Source organism: Ziziphus jujuba, chromosome 6 (genome assembly GCF_031755915.1).
Source record: "Ziziphus jujuba cultivar Dongzao chromosome 6, ASM3175591v1".
Classification (NCBI taxonomy): domain Eukaryota; kingdom Viridiplantae; phylum Streptophyta; class Magnoliopsida; order Rosales; family Rhamnaceae; genus Ziziphus; species Ziziphus jujuba.
Window position 1 is genome coordinate 8,593,652 of NC_083384.1, and position 11,759 is coordinate 8,605,410.

The following is an 11,759-nucleotide window of genomic DNA, read 5'->3' on the forward strand; positions in this document are numbered from 1 at the left end:
GTGTACTTTTTAACAGTACCTCGGTCAATGTGAAATTTCATCAGGAACAAAAAGTTAACATTTGACCCTTTCTCGGTCAACGACAGTCAAATCCAGTCAACCTTGGTCAAATTTGAAAAAATTTCGGTATACTTCAGGACGGGATGTTACAAAATATATATATATATATATATATATAAGCATCATGTGAATTCTTAAATTTACTATTACATGAGAATTGATAAAGAGAGTTATATATACAAACAAAAACAAAAATGATTTACATTAATTATTGAATCTGTGATCATTAGAATATTAATATTAGGTCTTGTTATTGTTATTGTTATTATTGAAAATGAATGGTTCATGTTTAATCGGTGTAAAAATTAACCTGTATATGCAGGCAATATGATGGGAGAAATTATTCTTTAGACTGAATCTACCATGTCAACGTAGTATGTTTACATATCCATTTTGCCGATTGAATCTATTTATTAATTAAATGTATTATTATTATTTTATTTACCACGTTGACTTTCTTTTGTAATGTGAGATAAAACAGATCCTTGGATTTGAGTACGTTCGTTAGGCTGAAAAAAAAAATTACCTTCTTTACTATTATTATTATTATTAGTATTATATTCTCATCGTATTACTAAAATCAACCTCTTATTGGTTTTTAGAGTTTGATTAAACTTTACCTTTTCAAACTTTATATACTGTTTTTTTTTTTTTCTTATAAAATCTCAAACTTAATATATACAATAATTTTATTTGCATTTTTGAATTTTCAAATTAACATTCAATAAATAATATCTTATATTTTGTATAAAAAATATATATATATATTAATATCTTATATTATATGTGTATATGTATGTACAATGATATGATATTCAAGAGAAAATATCTCAATTTTTTAAAGCAAGAATAAATGAATTTAATTATTTATAACTGTTGTATTAAAAATATTTATACCATAAGTTATAAATATTCAATAATATGTATATGGTTTACGAAATATGAAATTGTGTATTGATTTATAAATAAATAAAAAAATGAATAAAATTTTAAAAGTATAGTAATATGTATTTTTTAAAAAAAAAATTAAAGAAATTATATTTTAATATATTTTTTACTTACGTGGAACAACGTGAGGGGGTGTTTGGTAAGACGATTTCTTCCTCAAATCCCCTCCTTGTCATGCATGTGCGGAGAGATGCTAACATGGGAAACTTGTAAATTAAATAATTCAGAAATATTCATGGTTTGACGAGATATTTAATTTTTTTTTTTTTTTTTTTCAAGGCTGGATCACTCTCCCTTGTATTGGAAAAGATATATATATCTATATATATATATATGTTGTTAGTACACTCAAAATTGTCCTCCAAAGAACTCGTATCTTCCTTTTATATTGTTTATTTACCTCATCTGTGTCGTCCAGTCTTCATCTTATTGTTTTTGGCTCAGATCATTTCTCACTTTGCCTCATTAATCCCATTTTTATGTTTCTGGGTCCCGGTTTATTTGTGAGCTGAGGTGGTAGTTGGAACCTACTCTCTTAATTTCCACTTGTCACAGGTTTGGTTATTACTTCAAGAGCCCACTTTTACTTTTACCCCCTTAATCTTGCTGATGCAAACTGACGTATTGGTGACACTTCAAGATTGGGCTGAATCTTGCTCATGAAAACTTGCAACTTGAAAGACAGCAAATTTATACATACTAAAGGACATGCACAAAGAAGATTGGTCATATTTTCCATCAAAAAAAAAAAAAAAAAACAAAAAAGTTTGATGGAAAATCGACAGGTCCCACGTAGTGCCGATGGGAATATATAAGTGGAGCTCAGTCCAATATTGGTGACACTTCAAGATTAGGCTAAATCTTGCTCATGTAAACTTGCAACTTTAAGGACTGCTGGTTTATACAAACTAAAGGACATGTACAAGAAGATTGATCATATTTTCCATCCAAAACAAAAAAAAAAAAAAAGTTCGATGCAAAATCGAATGACAGCGCCTTTCTAATCATCAATGCTTTTATACTAATAGTTATTACAAGGAATAAATATATGCAAATTCATCAAAAATAATAATAATAATAATAGAAAATAAAAAATATATCTTGTCTGGATCGGATCCTTTCCTACGTTGCAGAAAAACATTACTACCGTTTTCATGATACTTTTCTACCGTATGGGCGTATGGGATGACGCACTTGCTCTTGGACCCTTTTGGACTTCATCTGAGTCCAGTTGAGACTTTTTGTTTGGACGTTTTGATGTTCGTCTTTATACCAGTGATCCTTCAATTTATGAAATACATAGTATTAATATAAATCTCTAAAACAGTTTAAAAACATAGGGTATTCTATTTAGATTTTTTAAAAATATATATAAATTAAAGGGTATTAAACCTAGATTTTAATATATTTTATAAAAATTTATTAAAAATTAATTGTATTTAATTAAAATAATTTTTTAAAAATTCTTGAGAAATTTAAAAATTTATTGATTTAAAAATATTAAAAAATAATGAAATTTTAATGGATTTTATAAGATTTAAATAGAAATATTATATGTAAAAATGTCCCAATAAAATCTAATCTCATTTTCAAAAATTTTAATAAATTTTTTTTAATAAATTAGATTTCAATGAATTATTTTAAATTTTATAAGAAATCTATAAAATTATATAACAAACTATCAAATTTATAATTTCTTTTAAATCTATTAAAATCTAAATTAAATATATCAATTTACAAAGTAAACCCAATACAAATTAAAGCCAATACATATTGAGTTGACAGGTTCCCAATTACGTGCACATATATCAAATTATCCTATCAATAAAAGTAATGAAATTCAGCGAGCTTATATTAATAAAATTTACATATTTATGCATTATATATAGTGCAAAAATTTAATATATATATATATATATATATATGTTTTTCGCCCAACGTCAAAAGCAGCTAAATTTAATTCAGAAGATTGGTTGTTTGATTATATTGTTGTTGTTGTTGTTGTTGTTGTTGTTTTTATTATAAGAATAGAGGTTGGACTACTCTCCGAGGCAATTGTTCCAGTCCGTCTGATCTGTTTAAACAGCTTGACCTTTTCTTTTTCTTTTCTTTTTTTCTTTTTTTTTTTTCTTTTCTCAAAAGAAAAGAACAGTATTGACTTCGGAATCCATGTAAGGTTTGCCAGCAGTAGATTAGGATTCTCAACTCTTCTACACTTTCACACTATAATTAATATTTCACTCTTACTGCCCCCACTTTTTTTAAAAGTTTTTGAACATGGCATCTTAATCCCTTACTTTGATATCATGACTGTCATTATCAAACAATTTGATCCACGAACAGAAATTATGATATGTGTTTTGTACGGCTTTGCGTGAAAATAATTTTGCGCAGTATCTATGAAAAATAAATAAATAAAAGACCCATCAGCTAAGCAGTACATATGATACATTTTCTATAAGTATAAACTCTCAAACACACATATTTCCCATTAATTAACAAATTGAAAAAATAAAATAAAATAAAACGTTCTCTCCTTCGGCCTCCTCTTTTGCTTTGCTTTCTATGCATCTCAAATTTTTTTCACACACACCATGGAAATGGTATCAGCAGTTTCAAACCTCACCTTTAAGGTGAAAAGGTATGAGCCAGAACTGATTGTTCCTGCAAAGCAAACACCTCATGAAGTTAAGAAACTCTCAGATATTGATAACCAAAAAGGCTTGAGGAAGCACTCGTATGCCGTCTGGTTGTATAAGAAAAGTAGTAGTCCGTCGATGGAAGGGAAAGACCCTGTTAAGGTGATCAGGGAAGCAATTGGTAAAGCACTTGTGTTTTACTATCCATTAGCTGGAAGGCTCAAAGAAGACACAGATGGAAAGCTTATGGTGGATTGTGATGGCAAAGGAATGTTGTTCATTGAGGCTGATGCAGATATCAAGCTTGAACAACTTGGCGATACTATTATACCTCCATTTCCATTTCTTCAAGAGGTTCTCGATGCCATTCCTGGCTCTGAAAGTGTTATCGATAGTCCTTTGTGGTTAATTCAGGTGAGTCTTGTTCTTTTCCTTATTTTTTCTTTTTTTTTTCTTTTTTTTTTTCTTTTTTTTTTTTTTGTTTTGGGGGAAACACAAGCTTGAACACATGTAATATTCACTGTAGTGCGGCATACAAATCGACTATAGCATAATTAATATTCTACTGGGTGTCACAAGGCACAACATGCTAGGCTTCGTACTGCCTACAAATGCTAATAGGCGTCTATTAATGCAGGCACCCATCATAGTTTTAATCTTATGTACATCATGATTAACTAAGACTTTTTATCATACAAAAACACATATGTATAGGTAACTCGTTTGAGATGTGGTGGTTTCATCGTGGCAACACGTCTCAACCACACGATGGTCGATGCATTTGGGGTTGCCCAGTTCATGAACGCAGTGGGGGAGATGGCAAGAGGTGCACAACGCCCATCTGTTCTTCCTGTGTGGCACAGAGAGCTCTTAAACGCCCGAAACCCGCCGCGAATAACTCATATCCACCATGAATACCAACGGAATATCAACGATGCTAAGCTAGACATCGATTTAACCAACCTTTCGCACGTCTCTTTCTTATTCGGTCCTGATCAGATAAAGGCCATCCGGAAACAGCTTCCACCACAACTAGCTAACAGCTGCTCTCGTTTCGAGTTGATAACAGCTTGTATATGGAAATGTCGAACGCTGGCACTGAATCTGGATCCCGAAGAGGTTGTTCAAGTGATGTGCGCTTTCAACGGACGAGGCAAGCGCTTCGCTTTGAATTTGCCGGTTGGTTATTACGGCAATGCATTTGTCTTCCTCACTGCAATCTCGAAAGCCGGAATTCTATGCAAAAATCCATTGGGATATGCATTGGAGTTGCTGAAGAAATCTAGGTCAGATATGAATGAAGAGTATATAAGATCGGTTACAGATTTCATTGTGACTAAACAACCTGATGGTTATAAGTTGAAAGGGAACTTTATTGTTTCTGATATATCGAAAGTTGGATTCGCCGAAGTCGATTTCGGTTGGGGTTGTGCGGAATTTGCTGGACATCCTGGTTCATTCCCTGTAGTTGCACACTATATGCACCATAGTTGTGACGATGGAGATGGGTTTATAGTGCCAATGTGTTTGTCATTGTTGGATATGGAAAGGTTCAAACAACAGGTGAAGAAAATGATTGAAGGGACAACAAATACTTTTGAAACAATTAAACCTGTTAAGATTGTATCCATGCTATAGTATTTTAATTGTCTTTTTTTTATATATAAATAATGTGTTTTGGTGGAGACCATAATATTGAAGAATTAACCTTTTGCTTGGTCTATAGGAAGAAAGTTGTGCTGTAATTTGTCTCTCTCTTTGATGCCCAACTTGGTATTGAAGAATGTCAATGAAGAAATTGTCAACTTTTGTATTGATAAATTGGGAAATTGAAGGAGATGAATTGTACGTTAATTAAATGAATGGTTATCTTATTTTATAAGTTTTTTTATTTTTTTTCTTTTTGTTGCAATTTGATGGTTTAGAGAAAGGAGATGTGGTCTATAATTCGCCTAATCAGTGCGGGCTTAAGGGTAAGACAAATGAGGCTTCTGACTAGGGCCCCACAATGAAAAGAGCCTCCTAAAATTTTTTTTTTTATTAATTATATGTATTTTTTACATAAAAAAATTATTTGTTGTGTTATATATGGTACTTTTGTTTTATCTTTTTGGAAAGAGAGAGACACATTAATATTTCTTTAATTTCTAGAATAGAGTCAATCAAAAATTTAAATAAATAATCATATCTAATTAGCTTTCCAAAAAAGGTGATGAAGTGGGTGCTTCAGTAGTTGAGTACATGCAGACAAAGATAAGAGGAATTTTGGGCAGTTTATAGGATAAGTAATTTGTTCAGAAACAGGTGATAAGTAATTTTGCATTGGTTTATAAATAAAAATAAATAAATGAATAAATTTTTAAAAAACATGGTGTACAATAATACGTATTTTAAAATAAAATTAAAGAAATTATGTTTTAATATATTTCGGACTTACTTGGAACAACGTTTGGGGGTATGTGGTAGGACGCTTTCTTCCTCAAATCCCCTCCTTCTCTTGCATGTACGTAGAGATGCTAACGTGGGAAATTTGTAAATTAAATAATTCAGAAATATTCATGGTTTGACGAGACTTTTAATTTCTTTTGACTTTTTTTAACCCAAAAAAAAAAAAAAGAAAGAAAATTAAAAGTTGGATCACTCTCCCTTGTATTGGAAAAAAAAATATATATATATATATATATATGTATGTATATATTGTTAATACACTCAAAATTGTCCTCCAAAGAACTCGTATCTTCTTTTTATATTGTTCATTTTCCTCATCTGTACCGTCCAGTCTTCATCTTATTGTTTTTGGCTCAGATCATTTCTTACTTGGCCTAATTAATCCCATCTTTATGTTTCTGGGTTCCGATTTATTTTTTAACTGAGGTGGTAGTTGGAACCTACCCTCTTAATTTCCACTTCTCACAGATTTGGTTATTACGTGAAGAGCCCACTTACTTTTTTCTGAATCAACCATGCAATACCTTCTCCTCCTAGGATGGACAGGTGGCGATTGTGTGTTTAGTTTGCATATTTATCCCACCAAAGAAACTGAAATTATTTACTAAGATGACTCGGAATTACATAAATAGCATTGTAGATGGCCATTAATTCCACAATTAAAGAGCTACAACATTGATCATAAGGAAAAGCAGCAACTGTCATCAATTTGCCAACTTGTAAATTAAATAATTCAGAAAATTTATGGTTTGACGAGATTTTTAATTTCTTTTAACCTTTTTAAACGAAAAAGAAAGAAAGAAGAAGCTGGATCACTCTCCTTTCTAATGGAAAATATATATATATATATATATATATATATATATATTTGATATATATCACTGGTCCCTTTTTAACTAGTTATAGTTTTAGAATAGATAGTAACATGATTTTGATATCAGAGTTTTAATGACTAAGATATTTATGTTCAAATATTTTATATGTACTTCATATTTTGTGTTTAATCCTTGATGCTTCAATTTAAATTTGTACCTGTGTTGTACTGTGCTTAATGAGCTCCCGTACGAAACTGACCATACATACGTAAGGTGTATGTAAGGAGAATAAGTGTGTATATATCTATATATATGTACATTTTCTATCCGCATAGCTTTTGAAATAGACATTAACTTAACACCTACATCCTCAATTCTCAACCAATCCAGAATTATGGAATTAATTCCAACGTGATTGCCATTTGACTTTTTTTCCCAATGCACCGTTTCCAAAGTAATTGTTCGACCGGTTTTTCTAGTCTGTAAACAAATTGACTTTTTTTTTTTTTGGAATAATGATGTTGACATTTGGGCATGTAAGGTTTGCAGAGAGGATTAGGATCATCATGGGGAAAAAAGAATTTCTCTTCTTGGGTTGGTTTGAGTTTAAAAGTAATATAAATTCTCCTACAATCTGACACCAATATTCTTCTTTCCTTTCTATTCTTATCTCTTTGCAAACCTTCATTAAGTTGTATCAATTCAATGTAAATGCCACTTTCAACAACTGGACCACTTACTGACCATTAGCATTATTGTGTTTGGTAGAACCATATTAATATACATTGGCAGCTTCTGGGAAAATTAAATAAATAAATAAAAGATCCACTAGCAGTGCTAGAAAATATCTAAATTTTATATTACTTAAAAATTGGGGTTGAGGGATAGATTCTGGGTCTATAAGTACAACTCTAAAACACACATATTTCCCACTAAAAAATATATCAATCTATCTCTTTTTGAGCACACATATACTTCCCGCCAAAAAATATATCACTCTATCTCTTTTTGAGACTCATCTCTGCTTTTCTTTCTATACATCTCAATTTTTCCATCACCATGGAAACGATATCACCAATTACCAACCTTACCTTCAAGGTAAAAAGGTGTGAACCAGAACTGATTGTTCCTTCAAAGCCAACACCTCATGAAGTTAAGAAACTCTCGGATGTTGATAACCAGAAAGGCTTGAGAGTGCAAATTTTTGCGGTCTGGTTTTTCAAGAAAAATGATAGTCCTTCTATGGAAGGGAAGGACCCTGTTAAGGTGATCAGGGAAGCACTTGGTAAAGCACTTGTGTATTACTATCCGTTAGCCGGACGGCTTAAGGAAGACTCTAATGGTAAACTTATGGTGGATTGTAATGCACAAGGAGTGTGTTTCATTGAAGCTGATGCAGATGTCAAGCTTGAACAACTGGGTCACACAGTTATCCAACCTCCATTTCCATATCTTCAAGAGGTTCTCTATCATGTTCCTGGCTCGGATAAAGTTATCGATGGTCCTTTGTGGTTGATACAGGTTAGTCTTGTTTTGTTCTTGCTTTCTTTCTAGTATATGATATTTTGCTCCAACAAAATTTTGTTCAGAATTTCTAAACCAGAGGATTACTATATATAAATATATCCAATGAGAATACTAAGTTGAAGACACCGTGAGGATACAAATTTTATAACATCTCGCAACATGTTGTAGGAGTCATCCTACAACATATTGCAGAATCTACATCCTCATGATATGTTTAAATTAACTTTTTCATTGAGTCGTATTACATACATATATATATCTAACCGTTATGGAAAAAGGAAAGATTGATTTTTTATTTTTTTTTTCCTGATAAAAGATTTACCGTAAAAGCATCTACGAGAAAAATATATAATGGATATATTTTTTTAAATTTGTTGCTAATTTTGCTTCTCTTAATTTTTTTCTATATATCCATGCAAGATTGAAAGAGACTTTAAAAAAAATATATGCAGGTGACTCGTCTAAGATGTGGGGGTTTTATTGTGGCAACACGTCATAACCACACGATGGTCGATGCATTTGGGGCTGGTCAGTTCATGAATGCAGTCGGGGAGATGGCAAGAGGCGCACAACACCCATCTGTTCTGCCTGTGTGGCATAGAGAGATCTTAGACGCTCAAAAACCGCCACGAGTAACTCGTATACACCATGAATACCAACGAGATATTGATGATGCTAAGCTAGATATTGATATGAAAAACCTAGCCCATCTCTCATTCGTATTCGGTCCTGATCAAATAAATGCCATTCGAAAGCATCTTCCACCACACCTTGCTACTTGCTCTCGTTTCGAGTTAATAACAGCTTGTATATGGAAATGTCGAACACTTGCACTAAATTTGGATCCTAAGGAGGTTGTTCAAGTTACATGCGCGTTCAATGGCCGTGGCAAGAACTTTGGTTTAAATCTGCCTTTAGGTTACTATGGCAATGCAGTTTTCTTCCTAAATGCTATCTCAATGGCCGGAGTTTTATGCAAAAATCCATTGGGATATGCATTGGAGTTGCTAAAGAAAGCTAGGTCAAAAATGGATGAAGATCATATAAGATCGGTTACCAATTTTATTGTAACTAAAAACCCTCCTGGTTATAAGATCAAAAGGAACTTTATTATTTCGGATTTGACAAAAGTTGGATTCGCAGAAGTGGATTTAGGATGGGGTTGCGCTGAGTTTGCTGGAAATCCCGGTTCATATCCTATGGTGACACATTATAAACACCACAAGAGTAACAATGTGGATTATGGGATTATTGTGCCAATTTGTTTGCCATTGTTGGACATGAAGAGGTTCAAAGATGAGCTTAAGAAGATGATTGAGGGGCCCATTACTTGTGAAACTATTCAACCTGCTAAGATATTATCCATGCTATAAGTAGCTGGCTAGTTTTGAATAATTTGTGCTTGGAAAATTCTTTTACTTGGTCTACGATATATATGAAAGTTGTATTGTGTATGTAATTTGACTCCTTGCTGCTATTAAAGATAATGTCAAAGAAGAAATGGTCAACGTTGTATTCATTGGAAAAAGTCAAGGAGGTTTATTGTTGATTAAATATTGTATTTTATCTTATTTTATAAGTTGTTGTGTGTTGTAATTTGGTGTTTATAGAGAAAGGGGATGTCGTTTACATTTTAGGCACTTGGGCGCAGTGTATTTAGATTTTCATTGATATCCTGATCAGGTTCAAGCATTGGTCTTTCAGTGTACGTTAATAAATGGCCTAATCAATTAGTTGAACACGAATATAATAATATATATTACCCAAATGATCTAATTAATATTAGTTGACCGTTGTCATAATAAAAAAAAAAAAAATAGTTGACGACGAACAAAATAATATATTTCCCAACTCTGTCCTCGTTTCCTTTGTGGTGCTTAAAAAAATAAAAAATAAAAATTATCTATGAAGACGAGTATTATTCGGTGGTTAAATTAAAGACTATATAGGTATGGTGTTACATTGTCAATATTATTGTCCATTATAATTGAAAAGCTGAGATTTCACTCTAAACTTAAAGGATCAAAGATTTTATCCAAATATAGTTAAACCAAAAATTTAAAAATATATTTCAATAATTTTACCACTAAGACAAATATATGAATATTTTGGTGTTTGGATGCATTATTTTTGCATTAAAAAAAATAAATTAATAAAATTAAGTTTTTTTTTTTTTTCTAAGCATATAAAATATATGCAATCACGCCCATATGTGAATTAAAGAATTGAAAAAAAAAAAAAATGGCGCCTTTGAGGGTGGGTCCCACGTAGTGCCGATGGCAATAAATAAGTGGAACGCAGTCCAATTTGGTGACACATCAAGATTGGGCTCAATCTTGCTCATGCAAACTTGCAACTTGAAAGACAACTAGTTTATACATATTGGGCTCAATCTTGCTCATCAAGATTGGGCTCAATCTTGCTCATCAAGATTGGACATGTACACGAAGATTGATGCACGATCGACGGGTCCCACGTAGTGCCGATGGCAAAATATATATATATATATATATATAAGTGGAGCGCAGTACAATATTCGTGACACTTCATGATTGGCCTAAATCTCTGCTCACGCAAAGAAATAAAGGACGTGTACAAGAATATTGGTCATATTTTCCATTAAAAAAAAAAAAAAGTTTGATGGAAAATCGAATGACAGCGCCTTTCCAATCAGCGATGCTTTCATACTAATAAATATCGTAGGGTTATTACAAGGAGTAAATATATGCCAATTCATTAAAAAAAAAAAAAAGAATAAATAAATACAAAATAACTGGAAAATACATCTTGTCTGGATAAGATCCTTTCCTACGTAGCAGTTAAACATTACTACAGTTTTCATGATATTTTTCCTACTGTATGGGCTTATGGAATGTGGCACTTACTCTTTGACCTTTTGGATTTCATCCGTGTCCAGTTGAGACTTTTACTTTGGACGTTTTGATGTTCGTGTTTATACCAATGATCCTTCAATTTCTGAATTACATCATATAAATCTCTAAAAGAGTTTAAAAACATAGGTGAATATTTAGATTTTTAAAAAATGTATTTATAAGTTAAGGGTATTCAACTTCGATTTTAATATTTTATAAATGTTTGTTAAAATTTAATTACATGAAGATAAAATTTTAAAATATTGAAATATTCAAAAATTTATTGACTTTAAAATATTAAAAAAATAATAAAACTTAACAGATTAATTATGGTATGTGTTTGGTACGGCTTTATGAAAAATACTTAACAGTTTCTGGAAAAAATAAATAATAAAAGGCCCATTATCTGAGCAGCACTTATGAGATATTTTCTATAAGTATCAACTCTC

General features: G+C 31.6%; 2 protein-coding genes across 2 annotated transcripts; both read left to right on the forward strand.

Annotated features, from left to right (window-relative positions):
- The first annotated feature begins 3,474 nt into the window (after positions 1 to 3,474).
- LOC107430955 (alcohol acyl transferase 1 allele RGa-like) lies at positions 3,475 to 5,509 on the forward strand. Its single transcript, XM_016041827.4, has 2 exons — positions 3,475 to 4,061; positions 4,362 to 5,509. Exons 1-2 carry the CDS (start codon positions 3,603 to 3,605, stop codon positions 5,283 to 5,285), a joined length of 1,383 nt encoding a protein of 460 aa, XP_015897313.3. The 5' UTR covers positions 3,475 to 3,602; the 3' UTR covers positions 5,286 to 5,509.
- A 2,321-nt stretch (positions 5,510 to 7,830) lies between these two features.
- Positions 7,831 to 10,016, forward strand: LOC107430942 (alcohol acyl transferase 1 allele RGa-like). Its single transcript, XM_016041816.4, has 2 exons — positions 7,831 to 8,431; positions 8,890 to 10,016. The coding sequence occupies exons 1-2, from the start codon at positions 7,970 to 7,972 to the stop codon at positions 9,808 to 9,810; spliced, it is 1,383 nt and encodes a 460-aa protein (XP_015897302.3). The 5' UTR covers positions 7,831 to 7,969; the 3' UTR covers positions 9,811 to 10,016.
- Positions 10,017 to 11,759: the final 1,743 nt, after the last annotated feature.

Excerpts from the sequence above, each read along its gene's own strand:
- LOC107430942 (XM_016041816.4), top strand. The coding sequence starts at position 7,970 with ATGGAAACGATATCACCAATTACCAACCTTACCTTCAAGGTAAAAAGG. Across the intron at positions 8,432-8,889 it reads GTCCTTTGTGGTTGATACAG|GTGACTCGTCTAAGATGTGG; the intron begins GTTAGTCTTGTT and ends AAATATATGCAG.
- LOC107430955 (XM_016041827.4), top strand. The coding sequence starts at position 3,603 with ATGGAAATGGTATCAGCAGTTTCAAACCTCACCTTTAAGGTGAAAAGG. Across the intron at positions 4,062-4,361 it reads GTCCTTTGTGGTTAATTCAG|GTAACTCGTTTGAGATGTGG; the intron begins GTGAGTCTTGTT and ends ACATATGTATAG.